General features: G+C 38.9%; 1 protein-coding gene across 2 annotated transcripts in view; it reads right to left on the bottom strand.

Annotated features, from left to right (window-relative positions):
• Positions 1-1040: 1040 nt before the first annotated feature.
• LOC134202596 (vertebrate ancient opsin-like) overlaps positions 1041-20626 on the bottom strand; it is a 128473-nt gene continuing 108887 nt past the window's right edge. For both annotated transcript variants that reach the window (XM_062677614.1, XM_062677613.1), the window contains 2 exons: positions 3723-3855; positions 1041-2247 (listed from right to left, as the gene is read on the bottom strand). In XM_062677614.1, the coding sequence (XP_062533598.1) occupies positions 1627-2247; positions 3723-3855 (754 nt within the window). In that variant the 3' untranslated portion in view covers positions 1041-1626. The remainder of the gene's footprint in view (positions 2248-3722; positions 3856-20626) is intronic.

Here is a 20626-nt window from a genome sequence, read left to right as displayed (position 1 = left end):
TAGTTCACGGTGTATTTTTTCGGGAACAATGTGACGGATTCAACAGTCACGTTTTCTGGAACGTTCTGGAAAACGTGACTGGTGTCCTCGAATCCATGAATTAAATCACGGTGTATTTTTGCTGATTCACGAATTCGGGAGCGCTTTTTTGCCTGTGAGTGAGTCAGATTGAGTGAGTGAGTAAAAGTGAATGAGTGAGCAAGAGTGAGTGACGAGAAGTGAGTAAAAGTGAGTTCATGAGTAAAATTGAGTGAAAAAGTAAGATAGAATGAGGGAGTAAGAGTGAGTGGTATGAATGAGCAAGTGAGGAGGAGCAAGCCAGTGAGCAAGAGTGAGTGAGAGAGTAAGAGTGACTGGGTAAGTAAGAGTGAGGGAGTGAGTAAGAGGAAGGAGTGAGTTAGTAAAAGTGAGTAAGTGTGTAACAGGTAAAAGTGTGTAAGTGGACAGGAATGACAGGAATGACAGTTAAAGTTAATTAGAAGAAAAAACAAAACTGTTAAACAGAATCTGTAATGCATTTATAAGTATCTCTATTTTTTTTTCTTTGCAAAGATTGTCATTTTGCAATTCATCGATATCTGTAATATAATAATTGAATACTACAGATTCGAAACGTTTTCGGGGTAGTGTCCCATTCGGGGTGATGGTTTTCGGGGTACTGTTCCATTCGGGGAAGTGGCCATCGGGGTAATGGCGTTCGGGGTACTGGCATTCGGGGTAGTGGGGTGGAGCCACATACACCAGATCACTCTGTCTAGCACAATTGATTGGCATGAAAAAGTTGGCGAAAACCATCATTCGCTTCAAATGTATGTCGCTGGGCATAATGTTTGAAAAAACTAAGACATTTTTCAACTACATTTCACCAAATACTCATAATTATTATACAAAAATGTATTCGACCAATTTGCCCGCACCTGAATCTTAAAAAATCGAACATGTTAGTAAAACGTAAATGACTCTCGGCAAAAATTTACCTTTTATAAAAAGAGATATTTCAACCAATTAGATTTTTGTAAACATGGCGTGTATAAAAGCTTTTTATTATTCATTAAAACGGTTCTCCCTAATTGTATAGTCAAAATAGGTCCCCATTGATGGATTTCTCTGGTGTGGGTTTCCAATTTTGGTGTATGTACGAAGTGACATTAAACCTCCCACCACTGAGTTCTGGTAACAAGGCTCATTAGGTGTTATTTACCCGACACGTGAACTATTAGACGCGTGTTAATGCCCTCAATATTACCGGTAATAAATTGACAAGCAAAATGGGTACATGTAACGCTTCATACTAATAGACTCGTTGTAGGCGTTAAAGCAGGCTTTAACAAACATCAGGCCATTCAAAGCTCATCAATTACCAACCTGCTTATCAAATGCTGTAACCTTTCCCTTCCTTTTGATGTGACTTCACTCTGTGCAAGCAGTTCTATATTTGTACTTATTCACTCGATTCAAAGAATGGTACTAGAGGTTGAGCCAATTCCGTTTTTTTGGGCATCATCCTAGTTATTATCACTAATTCAAAACTCTGTTGACTGGTGGCTGATCAAAATTGCATAAACTCACACTATCTGAGGTTCAATAAGGCCCACGTACTCTACACGCTACGCCATCCCTCCTTCGTTACACCAGATTGGACCGGAATGTGTTCGATTTGATAAGAATGGACTTCCCACTATTGATCACAGATAGTTCAAAATCCGACCGCAAACGTTTCTTGGCAGCTTTACCGCTGAACGGCCGTGAGGGCTCGTTCAAATGGAGCGTCGTCATTCGGCCCTCGGTCGGTCGGTCCAACTCGGGATTGCTCGTACTGCTCGGATCGGCCATCGAATTGTTGTTGTTGCTCTTCGGGCAAGAATGCAGTCTTATTTTCAGCCGTTTCTTCCGACAAAAGTCGAAACTACACTCCACGATCTCCTTGCTGGTGTCCATGGTGATGTCCTTGTGGTTGGTCGTTGTGTTGTTATCGACGGAGTCGGTGTTCCGGACCCGTTTGAGGGCCGCCCGAAACTGGGTGTTCATACCGACGTATATGATCGGATTGTAGCAAATGCTGGACTTGGCAATCAGGGCCGGCAGAACACCCAACGCCGGGCTGATGATTTCCGTTGGGCCGAACTGCTCGATCAGCGCAAAGACGGCGTACGGTGTCCACGCGACCATGAAGGCGAGCACCATGACGAACACCATTCGGGTAACGCGTTTTTCAGCCCGGTTGATCCGGCCCATGCGGACTGCATTCTGGAAGGGGGAAATGGCGAGAAAGAGATATGAATGCAGGATCGATATCAGTGGTTGGTTATATATTTTTGCTTTTCTCCTGTAGGGGAGAACAGTGCATAACGCACCCCCGGGGCAGAATGGCCTCACTCATAAAATCGCTTATATAATCTGTTGTAGAACATTTATGAACGAATGTTACCATTAGAATTCAATATTAGTTATTGATTATTGAAATAAATTTTAAAAAAAATGAGCAGAATTCCACTTCAATTTAATGATTTGCGGTTTTTCCACCTCACCCGTTAGATTGTCGTTCAATACATTAAGAAAAACAAACAACCATGAGTTCACCATTATTTTACATTAGTCATTTTACACCACCATTCGGGCGTTTTGCTCCTGACCCATTTTCAGAAAAAAATTTAAATGCGTTAGAAAGTCATAAAAACCTAGTTGTTTCGAATGTGAAATCATTGTGAAATGTAGCTGGTTTTGTAAATTTTGCATCTATACGTTGATATTGGTGAAAACATCGAAAAAGCTGGTGGGGTGCATTTTGGACAGATCATCCACAAACAAGCTTTTTATACAAATCAATTTGTTATGCAAATAAAATTGGATATGCTATCACCATAATGGCCTGTACTCACAACTTCTTCGTCGAGATTACCCATGCTTAAATTTTCAATGACTATTCAGAATTTTAATCCTATTAAGTCGAGTGGCTGATTTCAGGAGTACACAATACATCCTGATTAACAAATAAAACCAAATGTGCAACCCATTATTTGCTCATTGGCAGAATTGGTAGCCAATTGCAAAAAATGATGCAATTTAATTAAACCATTAATTTGAATAATTAGTCCATTCAATCAATATATCATCCAGGCCGGCGGCCATTCGTCTGCACATCATTGTATTTGTAATCAACATTTGTTCCAGACACTTTTCATCGAAATGAAATGTTCGACAATGTTGTTGCCTTGTATCAAATCAATTACCTAGTCATATATTAATCGTGATAAGCCCAATACATATTAGAAACCCATACTAAGTCACCTAGTAACGACGGTGCGGTGGCTTTTTCGTGCACTACAAAAGACCAAATGGTTTGAAAAATAAATAAAAATAGCAGTGTTCTGGTTATCGATATCATTATTTATGTTCATCTATGTTTATTTTCTTAAAACTGTATGACTTATCAGTTTTTCCACATTAATTTTTTTTCAGTGCTTCGACAGGATTTTCTACTATGTTAGATTTAACTGCTGGGGATTACGATTCGAATAATTTGGACATTTTCAATAGTTGAAAAATTGTAATGTAAATAGATGAAATATGTTCACATGTACAGTAGTCTTTCGAAATTATAATTATATATGACAGGGAATTGCCAGCACAGGGCTTAACTTTGTCGAACATTCACCTTTGACCGAAATTATTCACGAAACGACGCAATGCCGATTCATAGTCATGGTCATATCATTACTTACCCTTTTCATATTGACGACTATGTTCGTGTAGCTGTAAATTATCACCACCAGCGGAACGACCAGGCCGAAAATGAACAGAAATATGATGTAGCTGGTGGCATTCATCGTTTGGGACTCCCAGTTGACGGAGCAGCTATAAATAGACAAAGCAAAGAACACATTTTCAGAGGTCAGCATTTGTGTGAAAAATTTATTTCAATTAGTACAAGCTCTGTAAATCTCCAGTGATAGGAAAGCTGAGTTGGTATCTATTGAATATATTTCTCTCTTCGAAAACTCAACATTAAATTTTAATTATTCTTCACAACCACAAAGATAAACAGCAAATACGTTTATTTTTTTATGTATATAAAATTCAGATATGCAATCAGAGAACCGCTTCTTACACCCATGCACGGACCCATGTCACCATCGAACTCTGGTATACTTTTCATTCCCAGAATTAGCAAATCAAAGCTTTATGAAGTTCGATTCACCATCCCTCATTCATCCGACATAGCTTCAGGTAACGAATGGGAACATTAGGATATCTACGCGGAACGCCACAACATTTCAGGAAATTCTATTTTTGTGATTAATTGCTACAGGCACTACAGCACTCCCACATCTCGTGGAATCAATTAATTTTGTTATCCAACAAAATTGTTATGGGATACAGTAACAACATAGTCAAATCTCAATCATCAAGCTCTAATCGGCTAGCAAATTTGTTGGCGGTTCCGCAGAAAAGCCTCGCGTTTCATTTTTTCGCGCAAAACAGCATCATTTTACAAATTTTCCGAAAAATGATTTTCCTTAAGAAGGTTATTATATATTTATATTATATATTTATTATAAATTTTTATATATATTTCTAATAAGTCAAATTACCTTAGGACCTTAGCTTTACCAGTGTTTGAATAAAAATGAAGTGAAGTATCGTATCACTTCCAGGTGCAAATAAAAAAAATCAATTCTAGCTACTAATCAAATTAATCTTCTATTCATAATAAAAAAGTCTTTGTGACTTTCTAATTAATATAAACGATGCAAAACGCACAGGAGGTGGGACAAAATAACACAAATGCATGAGCAAAGGGGCCCTCCTTAGCCGTGCGGTAAGACGCACGGCTACAAAGCAAAATCATGCTGAGGGTGGCTGGGTTCGATTCCCGGTGCCGGTCTAGGCAACTTTCGGATTGAAGATTGTCTCGACTTCCCTGGGCATAAAAGTATCATCGTGCTAGCCTCATAATATACGAATGCAAAAATGGTAACCTGGCTTAGAAACCTCGCCGTTAATAACTGTGGAAGTGCTTAATGAACACTAAGCTGCGAGGCGGCTCTGTACCAGTGTGGGGATGTAATGCCAATAATAAGAAGAAGCATGAGCAATGTAAGAATCGAGAAATGTAAACTGAAAATTTGGACATGAGAAGTAAAAACTAAAATGGAAGATGCAAAACGTAAGAATGAAGAATGATAGGGTTAACGGCTCAAACCTTGACCCCTTATGCTACGGTTGAGCACATTTATCGTTATAAATCTTCATATATTGCATTTTCAACCAGAATTATTCCACCAGCCGGCTAGCTTACATTTGGTTTTGACGCCAAACAGCAAAAAACGACGATGGATGTCCGCAATATCTCATTTAAACCAGCGAAAGTCTCGAGCGAAATGGACAAAATGTCGGCATCATTGTCAGCAGGTGAATGATTTTTCAATCAAAACATCTTATTGAGCGTGGATTCTAATTGGTTGCATGTAAGATACTACCACACTGACTGTGAGAGTGCGTTCTAGATTCCCCCAATAGCACGCTTACCAGGGACATGCTAACGAAAATACTATTATATGATTAATTTATTTTCCAAATATTTACCATATTTGCAAGTGAAGAAGTTTAGAAAAATGAAAACTGTATTAAAAACTGCAATTGCAAAAAGGCAACATGTTCTAACCATCATTTTGTGCCTGCAAACAAATTGCATATGTTAATTATTGGCTGCCGCGTTATTTTGAGATTTACTGCAAGTTTAAACTATGGCAGTTGTGTTGCTCTCGCAGTGCGATTCTCTCGAAGATTTTTTTTTCCAAAACGTAGGGGAGGGGGGGGGTCAATCCCAAGCAGCACAAATTGTTTCACTAGTGAACATTTCACTGTGTTGCAACTATTCGGAAAGAAACAATCATTGCGTATGTGCCATCAAATATAACTCTCTTGCAATCTAAAAAGCGCAAGAGGTGGAGCCTACGGAAATATCCTTCGATTGCAGTAAAATTGCAATAATGTTGCAAAATACTACAGCGGAAAAAAATAAAAATGAAAATATAAAACTGGATTCGATTTATGGATCTTGTGTTTGATAGTCCTTCATTCTACCACAACACCATTCAACACTTCGAAGGGACTGCATGTTGACTCACAAAAACCATACGATTATGAAGTTTTGTACTCGGGTTTCCTGTTACTTGATTGCACCATCACAGGAAAAAAATGTGAGTTGTCAAAACGTTGAACGATGCTAAATTAAACATAAAGACACATTCAACTTATCTGCAACTTAATTTAAACAAACAATTAAATTTTGAAAGACGCATTGAAGTTACATAGTAAAAAATATGTAACTTAATTATTTTGTTTCGTGTTTGCAACATAAAGTGCAGTATTCTTAGTTTGTTTGTTTTCAAATGTCAAACACGTACTGCATTGCAATTTTAATGAAACATTGATCACAATTCTAACGTTTTTGACATCTTGATGCAACTTTTTCGTGCTTTGATGTTTTTCCAATGCCTTTAATGAAACTGAATAGAAACAATGTGCTTTTTGGAAGATGTTGCGTGTGCTACTTGGGATATTCCCTAGCTAAGCAAACACAGCTTTATTGTCTTATTTGTAACGCTATTCATGGGTATTTTAACATTATGCATCAGTTAAACAAGATAGCTAGTTGATGCCATTCAAAAATTGTCAAAAATTTCAATTATATTGATAATATTCACATTTAAAAAAAGTGGTGATATTATGTTGCCGGAAAACTCATGAGGCAAAACGCCTTTTAACTGGCAACTCCTAGGGAACAAAGTACCTAGCGTCGGCGAATCAGCATTCTGGTATGGATACCCGAGCAAAGGCAGATAACTGAAATGATATTAAACTGATAACATGCTAAGTTATCCTTATTATCATTTTGATATTTAGTTATCAATCATGTGATTAACTGATAACTGAATAATAATAAATTTTATTATCAACACAAATTTTCCATTTTCTTCAAAAATTCGCGTCGTTCAGGTATCGTGCTATGCATTCTATTCTTGTAAATAAACTAACTTATGGAAACATCTTCCCTAGGGACATAGTTTATGGTGAATGGTCATCCCAATATGTTCAACGCGAGATAAACTTTACCGAAAAAAAACTGCGATTCTTTCTTTAAACAGATTTACCATACACAATAGGATTAATATTAATCCAACTTTCCATTCTCACTATAATGGTGGATGTTATAAAAATTGTAACAAGAACTGTTTCCAAACACTGATCTGTAATTTTTGTTTAAGCAGGCGATTTTCACCGTTACCAACGATACATATCTATTGATTTTATTTATTTCTCTGTCAACAAAGCAATTTACGCAAGAGTTCAAGTTTTCTTATTTGTTTTATACTATGCTTATTAACTTAACTTTTATTTCAGGTGTCGTTGAATAATGAAATATGTATGTATCTGAGAACCAATTCAACTACAAATTAGTACCATGGCCTTGCAACCCCTGGAACATATGATCCAATACTAGTGCTCATTCAGGAATGGTGAACACTCTTGACTAACCGCCTACTTTGCATGACAACGTCTATATATAAAAATGAGTTTGCATTTGCTTTTAGGCAATATAATTCACGGACGGCAATATCATTCGTCTTGGGATTAGCTGTGTTCATATATATGAGGAAGCGAAAATTTTTACTGGGAATGCCGGATAATCAAAAAATTGCAACGATCTGGTGTGATTTGGACAAAACAATCATGCTCGCAATGAAGTCGATCTAGAGTGCGGCGCTGCAAACTTCTCAACTATTAACAGTTTGCACCTAGGTTTAAACCAGGGGGGGAGTAAGCCTGTCATCCACGAACAAATCAAGCCTACCTAAGATGTATTATCCGGGCCTCGCCGCTTGGGAAAGGCGGGCCACCCTGGGCCACCCCGCTTGGCAAGTGTAACATTTTTTGAACTGGAATCTTGTAGGATATTGGTTAACCTACACTACTGCTGAATAACGAAAAAATTGTGGGATTGTTTATTTACATTTGCTTCATACTACATGCAGAGGAGGCGCGATGCACCGCATATTACCCCCCTGGTTTAAACACAAATTACAAACCCAAGATCGTTATCTACAATCAAACCTCCATGAGTCGAAGAGACGACCGACTCATGGATATATCGAGATATGGAAAAGAAAATCATTTCATCACAGTAACCCATAAAACAATTTTTAGTATGGAAAAATTTGCTTCCATGAGTCGATATCAAGTCATAGAACATCGACTCCTGGAGGTTCGACTGTACATAAGTAAGAATTAGTTGAGGTTTCTGTAGTCTCGATTTAACTAGCAAAAGGATATTCTCGAATTAGTAAACTTTTTTCATGGATTAATTCTTCCAGGGATCAGCAGTGTTTATATATGTATATGAAAACATGGAACGCGAAATTACAAAGTTGTTGCTAGCAACCTAATGATTTACAGTTAGTGAGAAAAACTAACCTGCGCAAGGTCGGGAACGATTGCCTTGTATTTATATATTTATTTATTTATTAACAACTGAAAGTATTCAATAAAAGGACGACGAACTGTATTTGTCCTATTTGATCGCCGGTTTGCTATTTTGAATTAAATTCGGTTAACATTTTTGTTATGTTGACTGGTAATTTATCAATATAACTGGATAATAAAGTTTGTTATTAATAACCCAAGTAACCAATAAGCCGTATATTCCGCCAAATTGGGTATATAGTGCTGCTTTAAGGCTTATAAGTTTTTAAATAGCCGTATATTGGCCCTATATGGCAGCTTGGCGTAATATAGTGCTAATGGTTACTTGGGAAGTTATTCTGTTTTGCACTCTGTCCAACCGACATTTATTTACATATAATGGTCATGGCATCATGATTTGATTATAAATAGTCTTCAGTAAATGCAAGATGTAGAAAGCGCAGTGCTCTTCTCTTCTACTACTCAAGAAAACGTAATTGGATGAGTGCCAAGAGACGACGCCGTAGAATCACTCGATTCGAGTTCGAATCTCAATGAATGCTAATATTTTTTCCAATACGTAATGAAGTCTGCAAAGAAGATTTAACTATTTTGGTCGATAAAACAGTGATGGCTGATAACTTAATAAGTTATTTTGAGTAAATAGCATGTATAACAAAATTTGTTATCAACTTGGTATCAATGATAACTTAATTTGTTATTATTTAAATATTTCACGCACAAAATTCTGGTATCATTTTTGTTATGTTGGCTGTTAATTCATCCAAAATGATAACAAGTTCAGTTATCAAAATGTCCGATAACCGGATAATAGAATTTGTTATCAATTAGTTATTCATCGTTGCTCGGGTAGTGCGTGGAGACGCACATTGTAGGTTAGTGCCACTAGGGCGTTTTTCCTCGCCAAAATGTTAGATGTTTCTTCAAAATATGGAAATTTTCGGTTTGTCCGACCTTCTCATACACTATTTTGAAACTTTTTTCGCCTAACCTACATAATTTTAGATCTAGTTTTGTTACGGCCATCTTCTTCTTCTTCTTCTTATTGGCATTACATCCCCACACTGGGACAGAGCCGCCTCGTAGCTTAGTGTTCATTAAGCACTTCCACAGTTATTAACTGCGAGGTTTCTAAGCCAAGTTACCATTTTTGCATTCGTATATCATGAGGCTAACACGATGATACTTTTATGCCCAGGGAAGTCGAGACAATTTCCAATCCGAAAATCGCCTAGACCGGCACCGGGAATCGAACCCAGCCACCCTCAGCATGGTCTTGCTTTGTAGCCGCGCGTCTTACCACACGGCTAAGGAGGGCTCCATCTTAATGACGGTAAATATGAGGGAAACCACAAAAGTCGTTTTGCCTCGGGGGTGCGTTTTGGGGCCCCTTCCCCTAAACAATGCCTTAGGTGGGGATGATGCATAACGCACTACTGCAGAAAGCCAATTATAAAACTAAGTCTAGACAATTACTTGCTTGGTATTTTGCATAAACAGTTAGAACTCTGCCTACTATCTGATTTTTTAACGTCGTCATTCATAAATACAATGATTGGATGCTTGTTTCCAAGGATGTCTGCGTTGAATTTTCATTATTGGTACGTGCGTTTGATTCCACTCCTCTCTATATCGATCAGCTGCTGTGAATGTGAATCCTCTCAACGTGTTTCAACTTCCCGAGATGGAGGAATACTTTTTCGGAATTATATTACAGATCAAAATACTTTTTGCAAGCAATAATAGATCTGAATTATGATGAAGGTATTTGTCAAGTGATTGGACTTGAAATTATTCGCATGAAATGATGTTGAAAGTTTATCTAATGAAACATACGATCCATAGTATCTTTTGATCATGTATGAGAAAATGTTTATTTGATTGTTGTGAATGATGACAAAACTAAATATTCCTACACTAATTGGATCATTTATTTGCGAAATTATGAAGAAAATAGTGTACCGAATCATTAAAGGTTGACGCTTGCATCAGGTTTGTGGAAGCCGTAATACTAAGGACACACTTGTACCATGGTACAAGAGAACAAGAAAATTATTCCAAGACTATGTTTGAAAAAGACAATAATTGGTATGGTACTCATTTCAAGATTCTTATACCACCAGTGTGTCATTAGTAGATAGAGTGGGACAAGAGTACGCACTTAGTTTTCAATCGATGATGTATCAGAACCAGGTATCAGAAAGTCGGCTCAGGAGGCACGTTCCCCTCAATTTGGGAGATTTGTGCCATCGCCTTCACTGGCCTTTCTCATCATTTACCTGACGGAAAAGGAAGTGAAAAGGGGAAAGGAAGAGGAAGTGAAGTTGGAAAGGAGAATGGAACAGGTTTCTGGAGAAGGAGGATACAATCAATAATACATACATACGATGCATTTTGTAAAACGCAATGAAACGCGAAGCATAACATATACTGGAAAAGTTACACAATGCAAATGCATATGATATACCGTTTATAGGAAATCCAATTATGTAGACTCACACGCATTAAGCTAGGGACTAAAGAGAGGTGTCACAAAAACACTGAGGACGTAACAATAGAACACGTAACACAGAGTGCACTGTGAAAAACGCATTATGCGAATCCATATAGGTTACAATTTCATGAAAACTAAGTAAAACACATATTCATAACCCCACTCTTAATTAACCTCACGTTGAGATTGAATAAGAGTAGCCGATGCCGAACGTCAAGGACGAAGCACAGAGTACACTGTGAAAAACGCATAATGCGAATCCATATAGGTGAAAAACACAAAGTACATTGTAAAAATCGCATAATGCGAATCCATATAGGTGACAGCTTGTTGAAAAACTAAGTAAAACACATATTCATAACCCCACTCTTAATTAACCTCACGTTGAGATTGAATAAGAGTAGCCGATTATCTCGGAGAAGCAAAAAGTCAACTACGCCATAGCTCCCGTTAGCGTTGCAAGGGCTAAATACACCCACCGGTGGGGTAAGAGTGCGCTTCGACTGGGGTAAGAGTACACAATTTTCCAATCATGTGTTTCAAGCAGGTATGGGAAAAATCGGTTCATTTAGCGTTAATCTCTCACTCACCTCTACACACAATCGCAAATTAGACAAACGTACACGAGCCCTTCCAATATTTTTGATTTCGATTATCTACCGTTTGGCTTCAGTTAGTAATAAATCGTGCCAAAAACAAACAGACAAAATTCATCACCGAATCTTTCCCACAGATAGCAAATTATGCATAGCCGAGTATTTGTTTACATTCGGTTCGTAAACGAATGAAATCGCAATTGAGTGGTGAGTGAGGATTCGGCAGAAAGATTCAGCCCGCAAAACGAATCATTGAGTCTAAGTTGGATCAATCTTCTGAGTCCAACTCAGTATTTTTTGCTGCACTCACTACACATCGGGTTATTCTCATCTCTCGATTTCTTTTCGCACTATCTTTGGTTTCACTTATTCCTGCTGGGGAGGCACTCAGTAGGTATGAATCTTTTTTTGGTTCGCTGTTAGGTTGAGTAGCATTCATTTTGCAATCGTGTGTTCGCTGATGGATAGGGATTTTAAATCTGCGTGGTTCGTGTGAGTGAGTGAGTTTTCCCATAGCTGGTTTCAAGTATATAATAACAAAAATAAGAGTAAATAACATTTAATTGATGTTTATTGAATATATATCATAGAATGTTTAAAGATTACGTAACTCTGAAAAGGAAAGGGGGTCCTAGAAATATTAATTTTCACACGAAAAAACATTGTTTTTCATTATATACAAAAAAAAACTAGAGGTAAAAATATACCAGGTTTCGCGTGGCTTGAACAAAGCAATTTTCTTTACAGAAAGATAACTAATTACGAAACGGAAAATTTGACCATTTCATTACCCCTCCCCCCTATCTTACAGTTTTTGTATGAATCCTCTAAAAATTCTATAAATCGTCATATATCTCGCAACCCCTCCCAGCTCAGCGTTGTGTAACTTATGGATGTTTCTTTTGATTAAAGGATTATCATTTAGATGAAATTGTGTTTTCGGACTAAATTGAGGTGTAAAACAATACAGTCCCTTCCCGATTTTGGCAACACGACCGGATTTTAATGTTGCCAAAATGGGGATGTTGCCAAAAACGGGAAAAAAATTTCATACAAAATTTCATTTCTTTTTTATATGCATGACTGAAGCTAAATACTTAGAATATGTACTACAAAGTATGTGGAGTGTGTTTTAATGATGCACGTCCATCAGAATTGACATTTTTGCTATATTATTCATAACTTGGAGATTGTAGTTTAATCAAAATTGAAACAAACTCAAGAATGGTGATCAAACGATAATGTAACTAATTAGCCAATTTCATAATACAAATTTGATAATAAATAATATTTGAAATTAACAATAGCGTCAGCCACGTCCTTACAAAACTTTGTGGTGATAAAAAACGTTCCTATTGTAGTTCATTGAAGTGCTGACTTCAATCTGACATCTCATATAAATTTTAGTCCACCAAAAATGCTTGTTTTTATCATAATTCATTATATAACTCAAATAGCAATCCGACGGATACAAGATGACTAAATGTGCTACAAATTTCAAATTCTTATGTAATGGATTTTGATGGAGGCAAACTTTCTTGTGGTCGGTGAGATTAAGAGTAAAGTTCTGTGCACAATTTTCGCTGACATTATGGAAAAAAATGAACGCCAGGCATAAGACGTTCCATTATTGGTTTAGAAAATAATAACGGAAATCTGCGTTCTGCACATTGGTCAAGCGTATCCAATGTAGTGTGAGTATAGGTTAACTACACTCGACTCACTAAAACCAAATCCCTTTGCATTAGTCAGTCTCCTAGCACTCAACCCAGGAATATTTCTGGCGGCAATGGTTGATCCATGAGCACAATGTGCACCTCGCACAACGAGTGACAGTGTGGCCAAGTGGAAGCTGGAAGACCATTTGCGGCATGCCATCTCTGACACTCGACAGCAGTCAACCTACGGACAAACTGGTGCTCGTTGCAGGTCATCGCACTTTAGTTTTCCATGCACTACTTTCATTATTATAACTTTGAAAAGATGGAAGAATCCTACATCAGACTGAAGAGGGAAGCAAAGCAGATCGGACTAGTCATTAACACGTTGAAGATGAAGTAGCCTCAAGAGAAGACAACGGCCATCATGGCGACAAAATCAAGGTGGTTTAAGAATTCGTGTACTTGGGGTCACTTGACCTCCGATAACGATACCAGCAGACAAATTCGGAGACGCAACGTGGCAGGAAAGCGTACGTACTTTGAACTCCAAAAACACTCGGATCGAATAGAGTTTGCCGCCGTACCAAACATACTCCCTCATTGAACAGGTGGCGGTAGTCCTCCTTGGACACGAGATCTGGACAATGCTTGTGGAGGACCAACGCGCACTTGGAGTAAAAATGGTTCTCTACAACGATTCGACAGGCACAAGAAGGCGAGATGTACAGCGATCAAGGTGGATCGATCAGGTAGAAGACGATTTACGGACCCTCCGCAGAATGCGTGACTGATGACGTACAGCAGTGACGGAGACGACTGTTATGTACCGCAGAGGCAACTCCGGCCTTACGCTGAATAAATAATAATAAAACCACATGTGACGCATAACTCAGGTGAACTTCACAGGAGGTACTCCAGTTCTGATACTTCGCCATCACAAACAGAACACTAGAAAGCAGGCATTGAAAGTGTGAGTGAGCATTGTGAGCATTGATCTATTGCAATCGTAGTATCCACAGCCAGCGGGTGAACTGCCTCGCTCAGATGGATGCCAAACAACGAGTAGGGGAGAATGGTCCAAAATGCACCCCTGGGGCAAAATGGCCTCACTCATAAAATCACTCATATAATCTGTTGTAGTACATTTATGAACGAATATTACCATTACAATTCATAATTAGTTATCCATCATTGAGCTCCATTGGAAAAATTCTGCAAAATACCTTCAAATTCACTCAAATTTAGCGATTTGCTATTCTTCCACCACATCCGTAAGATTGTAGTTCAATTCATTGAGAGAAAACAAACAACCATACGTTCACCATCATGCATGTAAAAGTGTTGAGTGATTTTACACCACCATTTGGGCGTTTTGCCCCAGGCCTATTTTTAAAACATTTTTTAAATGCGTTAGAAAGGCATACAATCTTATTGTTTTGAATAGGAGATCATTGTGAAATGTAGCTGGGTTTGTAAATTTTGCACCTATACGTTGAAATGGTTCGGTATTTTTGTTTATATGAGCGAAAACATCGAAAAAGCTTAAGGGGTGCATTTTGGACCGTTCTCCCCTACCTAGAAGCGATTGTTGCTGTGATAACCAATGAGCAACACCTCCATGCCGTGGCTTGCTCTAGTACAATGAAACCAAACAATCAAACCCATGATGTGGTTCTGCTCTTCTTTCAAGGTGTTAAGATACTCGAGAGAAAGCATCAACGCCTCCCATTCAGTGTGCTAGAGTTCCAGACTCATAGTGGTTTCCTATTTTAGAATGCTTGAAGGGCTTCTACTATCAGCGCACCGTAACGACGTTCATTGTTGTGTTACCAAGTGATTCGCTTCACTCAATAAGCTTCCATTGGTGAGCGTTGAAGATCATTATACGGTGAATCGTCCAATTTCAAAGATCTTAGGAAGCTCATAACTTGCCCCGCGACAGAGCATCTCGTTGGTTTAGATTTTTTCTCATGATCTGATATTTTTCAATGCCTGCTCGAGAGCCTTACGGTTACATGTTACCAAACTCTTACCATTACTGTTGAACTGTTAGCAAACATGCTGGAATCAAAAGGCTTGTTATGCAATTGACACATCAAAGCCAACAGTGTTCTGATATTAATCGCTGGACACATTTGCGTCAATTTTAAACAATAAGACTCTTTGAAATAAAATTGTTGCTTATTATCTATACGGGAATGTAGCAGAGAGACGTATAAAACGATAACATGACAGATTCTCGGGTGATACCAGAAAAGAGGTGCATAAATGAGCAAAACGACTTGAAGCTATATACTATTAGAAAATCGAATATGCTAATCACTAGCAATTAAACCTACTGGGGCTTGCTTGCTTCTGGATTACTCATGCAGTATTGTTTGCATTGTGATGTAAACAGCGGGCTTCGCTTAATAGGTGTTGTGCTATGTACAACGGTATGAGTCAGCTTATCAACGTCAAAACAAGTGAGGATGCCAAAAAATACAACATTCCACGGTGGGCTGGTTAGATTCAGGTAGTGAGAATAAGGGCATGGAAAACGTGAATAAAGAGAGCAGAAAAGTTTCAATAGAAATTGTTTGCAATGAGCGGTGATACGAGTGGTGGTTCATTATTTCAGTGAAAGTGCCCACTACACGTACAGAGCCCATAATACGCATATAAACCTTAATGACATTCACTTTTGGTTTTGTTTATCCTATTACATATTAATAAAAAGGTTTTAGCTCTAAAAAGTAATAAAAACAATATTTTCGGGGTTGTTGCCAAAATCGGGAAGAAAATGTTGCCAAAAACGGGTGTTGCCAAAATCGGGGGTAGACAAAAACGGGTGTTGCCAAAATCGGGATGGGACTGTACCAAATACAATTTTATTATTTCGCTTCAGTGCTTTGTTTGCCAAGTCCTTTCTAACACCGAATTACTTATCTTTAAAAGAAGAACTTGTGATAATTTTAGATTTCTGTCCCTTTTTTCCTTGTTGTGGAACTTTACGCACTGGAAGTAGTCTTATTTCGGCCGGAGATACGGGTTTGACATCAGCACTTAAAGGTTCACATGCATACTCTTGCGGCTTGCCCCACCCGTTCCTGCCTACTTTTACCCCACAGCCCCAAAAATTATTCAGTTTTTGGTTTTACCTCTTGGAAAACTAACCGAATTAATGTTCTGCACAATAAAGTACTCTATACAATAGGTTATCGAAATGGTATAATGTTCACCTGATTGAACATATTTATGGTAACGGAATACTAGTTGCGAAAACACAATTATTTTTAGCAAAATCACCAGAAAATTAACTATCTTCATATCTCCCTTGTTGTTTGTTCAAATCGTTTACAATTATACATGAAAATAGTTTATCAGAATACCTATCAAACTGATGCAGTGCTGCTAGTTTATCTTTTTTTTTAAACTTCAAAAAACCGAAAACGTACTCTTACCCCACGCGCACTCTTGCCCCACTCTACTCTATAAGGTAGGTATGGTTGGTATGTACGGCGAAAGAAAACGATTGTATCGAGATTCTAGAAAAGCATCAAGAGGCCCCATTCACAAGCTACATGACGTTTTAGGTTGTGGGAGGGTACTTGTCTGAGCGTTGAGGGCCTACCATACATAAAGCGTTACTAGGGGCTTGGTGTGGGTTGACAATGGTCAAGTTTAGCGTTACATAATTTGCGAATGGAACTTAACCGCTGAGTGGATGACCCTGGTTTACAAAGATTCTCAGCAACATAATCGCAAGCATCGGATATTCTATCCGCAGCTTTCAATTATTTTCTCTAGTACGGGTTATTGGTATGAATGTTTTGATTTTAGAGTTCCACCCATACTAACTTAGTGCTACAAATCGAAAACGCATGCCACTATTTGGATACGGATGCCGCCAGTATTGTCCAAAAAAAGTTTTGGTTAATTATATCGCTATACTATTTGTAATAACAACTTCAACACTTTACAGAGTCAACTTAATTTTTATTCAACCAAAATTCAAAACTACAAAAAAATGGCGCTTTGGCCCTCGCGATCGCGTCGTTAACAATGCTAGGAAACGGAAAAAATCAGTGCTACCAACTTCTTAAAATTATACCCATTCGCCGATCGCACCAAAAACTAGAAGTGGGCGCTCACGTTCCCATACATAGCCCCACCTGGTGTGACACTGGTTTGTCATCACGCATATCGCCTTCCAAACAAACCTTCTTCAACTTGGTGCATGGTCGGCGATACGTCCCCGAATGAGTCCTGACCTCAGCAACTCGAACTGTGTTGTCTTGACCGGTCCAACATTTCTCCACAATTGCCAGGGGCCATTTTCCGCGTTCATTGGCCATGTCGGATATGTAGACTACGTCTCCTTCAACTATCTCTCCAACAGATTTCCACCATTTCTGGGTCGGTATCAAGGTTTTTAAAATATCAATCTATTTCTGGACTTTCCTCCATTGCTTTACCCAGTCCAGGTCGCTCTGATTGAGAACACCTGCTGATTGGACATTACTTGATGCTCTAGTCAAAAAATGATTGGAAGTCAGTGCTTCAGGGTCATTCGCTTTATTTGAAACATAAGTCAGAGTGGACGACTGTTGCCCAAATGTATTCTGCTTCAACCAATATGGCGTCTAGCACTTTCTGCCTCGGTGCTCATTCCTTCAGTGTTTCTCTAAGAGCTTTACGGATGCTTCTTATAACCCTCTCCCATGTGACTAGCCGCTGGTGGGTTGAAGACCCATCGTATGCCTCTCTCCAGTACCTTCCGTTCAACGTCGCCAAAGCTTATTTGTTTGAGGACCTCTTTTAATTCTCTGTCTGCACCTCGCAGCTTCGTACCGTTGTCAGAATAGATGATATCTGGTTTTCTACGTCGAGCCATCATTCGTCGAATTGACATTATGCAGGAATCAGTTGTCATTGAATAGGCCACCTCAACATGTATCGCACGCGTGGTCATACATGTAAAACCACCCCATACCGTTTTTCTCTGTGTCGTCCAACTGTCACCTCGAAAGGCCCAAAAAAGTCCATCCCAGTATGCGTAAAAGGCTGCTTGTATGGATCGACACGGCATTCCGGAAGCTGTCCCATCATTGGTATCACTTGTTTAGGCTTATTAATACGACAATGCTGGCATCCGTAAACAATTTTACGCAATAAGCTGCGTAGACCTATTATCCAGTAGGATTGTCTGATTTCTTTCAGCACTAGTTCACGTCCTTGGTGGTTGGCTTGTTGATGATAACTTTGCACTGACAATTTTACAAACCTTCCAGTTGATCCAAGTATGTAAGGATTTTTTACGGTCAAATCAACATTTGCTCTGTTCAATCTTCCTCCAACACACATTAATCCTTCACTGTCGAAAAAGGGTGTCAACATTCTCAGTTTACTCGTTGACCTCAGTTCACTACGATTCACCAATGCTGCATATTCCTCAGGGAATTGTTCCTTTTGTACTACATTCAGCCATCTGATATTCGCTTTCTGTTCATCCTGCGGTTGAATTTGTAAACTTTTCACGTTGCCTCTGCACAGATCAATGAACTTTCGTACAAACGCTGTTGATCGAACTAATCTTCTCCACTGGCTAAAACGTTCTACATTGGACAAAATCGGATCACTTTCAAGCACAGTATTCTATTCACTGCTACTGATTCAGACAAATACTCTTCTTCATTTTCATCTGATGATTCTGCGTTGCTAATAAGCGCCGACCAGTCGTTAATTTTCTGTTTCAGCAGAATCGGACCACTGAACCACCTTCCACTAGTTGACAGGTCCACCTTTTCGGTATCTCGTGTTCCTTCATCAGCCACGTTATCACACGTAGAAACATAGTTTCAACCCTAGCAGCACACATGTTTCACATATGTTACCGCAACTGATATGTGACCAGATTTAGTTACAATCAAGTTGCTGCAACCATTTTTGTCTGACTCGTGCTGCTCGGGAATCGTCTGGTGCAGATTGCTCTAATATTTCTCCCACCTTGTTCGCAACGAAAGTCTTCAACGCCTTCTTCGTTTTGAGCCAACACAAGACCGTACGACTGTCCGTCCAATAGAGAATCCTGCATATGTTAACGTTCAATTCAATCTTTATTGCCAAGGAAAGCCGATAACCCAACAAAGCAGCCTGCAACTCTATAGTTTTGGAACTGACATGAAACAAACTGGAGCAACTCTCCCTCGGGACGCGACGAATGAAATATCGACTTGTTCACCATTTACTATTCTCAAGTAAGCAACAGCACTCATTGCCATGGTGCTGGCATCGCAAAAAACATGAAGTTCGATTTTGTCACTACTGCGAAGATTACTGCTATAACATCGAGGAACGCGAACATCAATGATTGTTGGAAGAATATTCAACCACATTTGCCACTTTTTCCTAGTAACTTCTTCTAGTTGGTCATCCCATCCAATACCGCTTCGCCAAATTTGCTGTAGGAGAATCCTGCCTCTAATCGTCATGGGCGTCACAAACCCAAGTGGATCAAAACAGGACATCACTACTGACAAAACCTCGCGTTTCGTTGGTACTCGTTTCCCCATCAGAACAGCTGGGTCGATCTTACAAAAATCAGTTGAAAAAGAGAAATAGTCACCTTCACTACTCCACAGAAGCCCTAGAACCCGGTTTATTCCATCACTGATATTTGTATCAATTGTTTCTGCTTGCAGGTCCTTTGGTATAGTTTTCATCACTTTCTTGGAGCTGCAGCGAAAATTTCTGATTTCAAATCCTCCCGATTTGTGCACTTGGATGACATCCTGTATTAATTCTGCTGCCTTGAACACGTCGTCTTCGCTCCCCAGAAAATCATCGACATAATGGTCATGTACAATGGCATTGCTGGCATCGGAGTATTCGCTGGCATGAAGCTGGGCGTTATAATTTTTTATATAATGAGCAATAAACGGAGAAGAGTTTGCTCCAAAAACCATCGCTTTCATTCGGAATGTCTGGACGATGTCATCTGGGTTGTGACGATAAACGAAGCACTGTGACCAGCTGTCTTTTTCCGATATCCAAATCCTGTTGAACATTTCCTTAACGTCACCAACAAATCCAATTTTCCCCCGTCGAAACCGCAACAGTACTCCTTGCAAAGATTTGAGAAGATCTGGCCCTGTGATGAGAACGTCGTTTAAGCACATACCGTTAGATTTTGCAGCTGCGTCAAATACAATTCTTATTTTTCCTGGCTTCATACTGTTTTCAACTGGAAAATGGGGCAGGTACCACATATTATTCCTGGATATTTTAAGATCTTCTTCCGAAACAGGAACGGCATAACCTTTGTCAATATAGTCTTGCATTTTTCCGCGTACTTGTCTTCAATGCCCCTTTTAGCAAGCTTCCGTTCAGTACATTTTAAACGTGAT

This window comes from Armigeres subalbatus, unplaced genomic scaffold (assembly GCF_024139115.2).
Source record: "Armigeres subalbatus isolate Guangzhou_Male unplaced genomic scaffold, GZ_Asu_2 Contig1299, whole genome shotgun sequence".
In the NCBI taxonomy this organism is placed as follows: domain Eukaryota; kingdom Metazoa; phylum Arthropoda; class Insecta; order Diptera; family Culicidae; genus Armigeres; species Armigeres subalbatus.
Note: the sequence above shows the minus strand (reverse complement) of the source record. Positions and strands in the feature narration are given on the sequence as shown.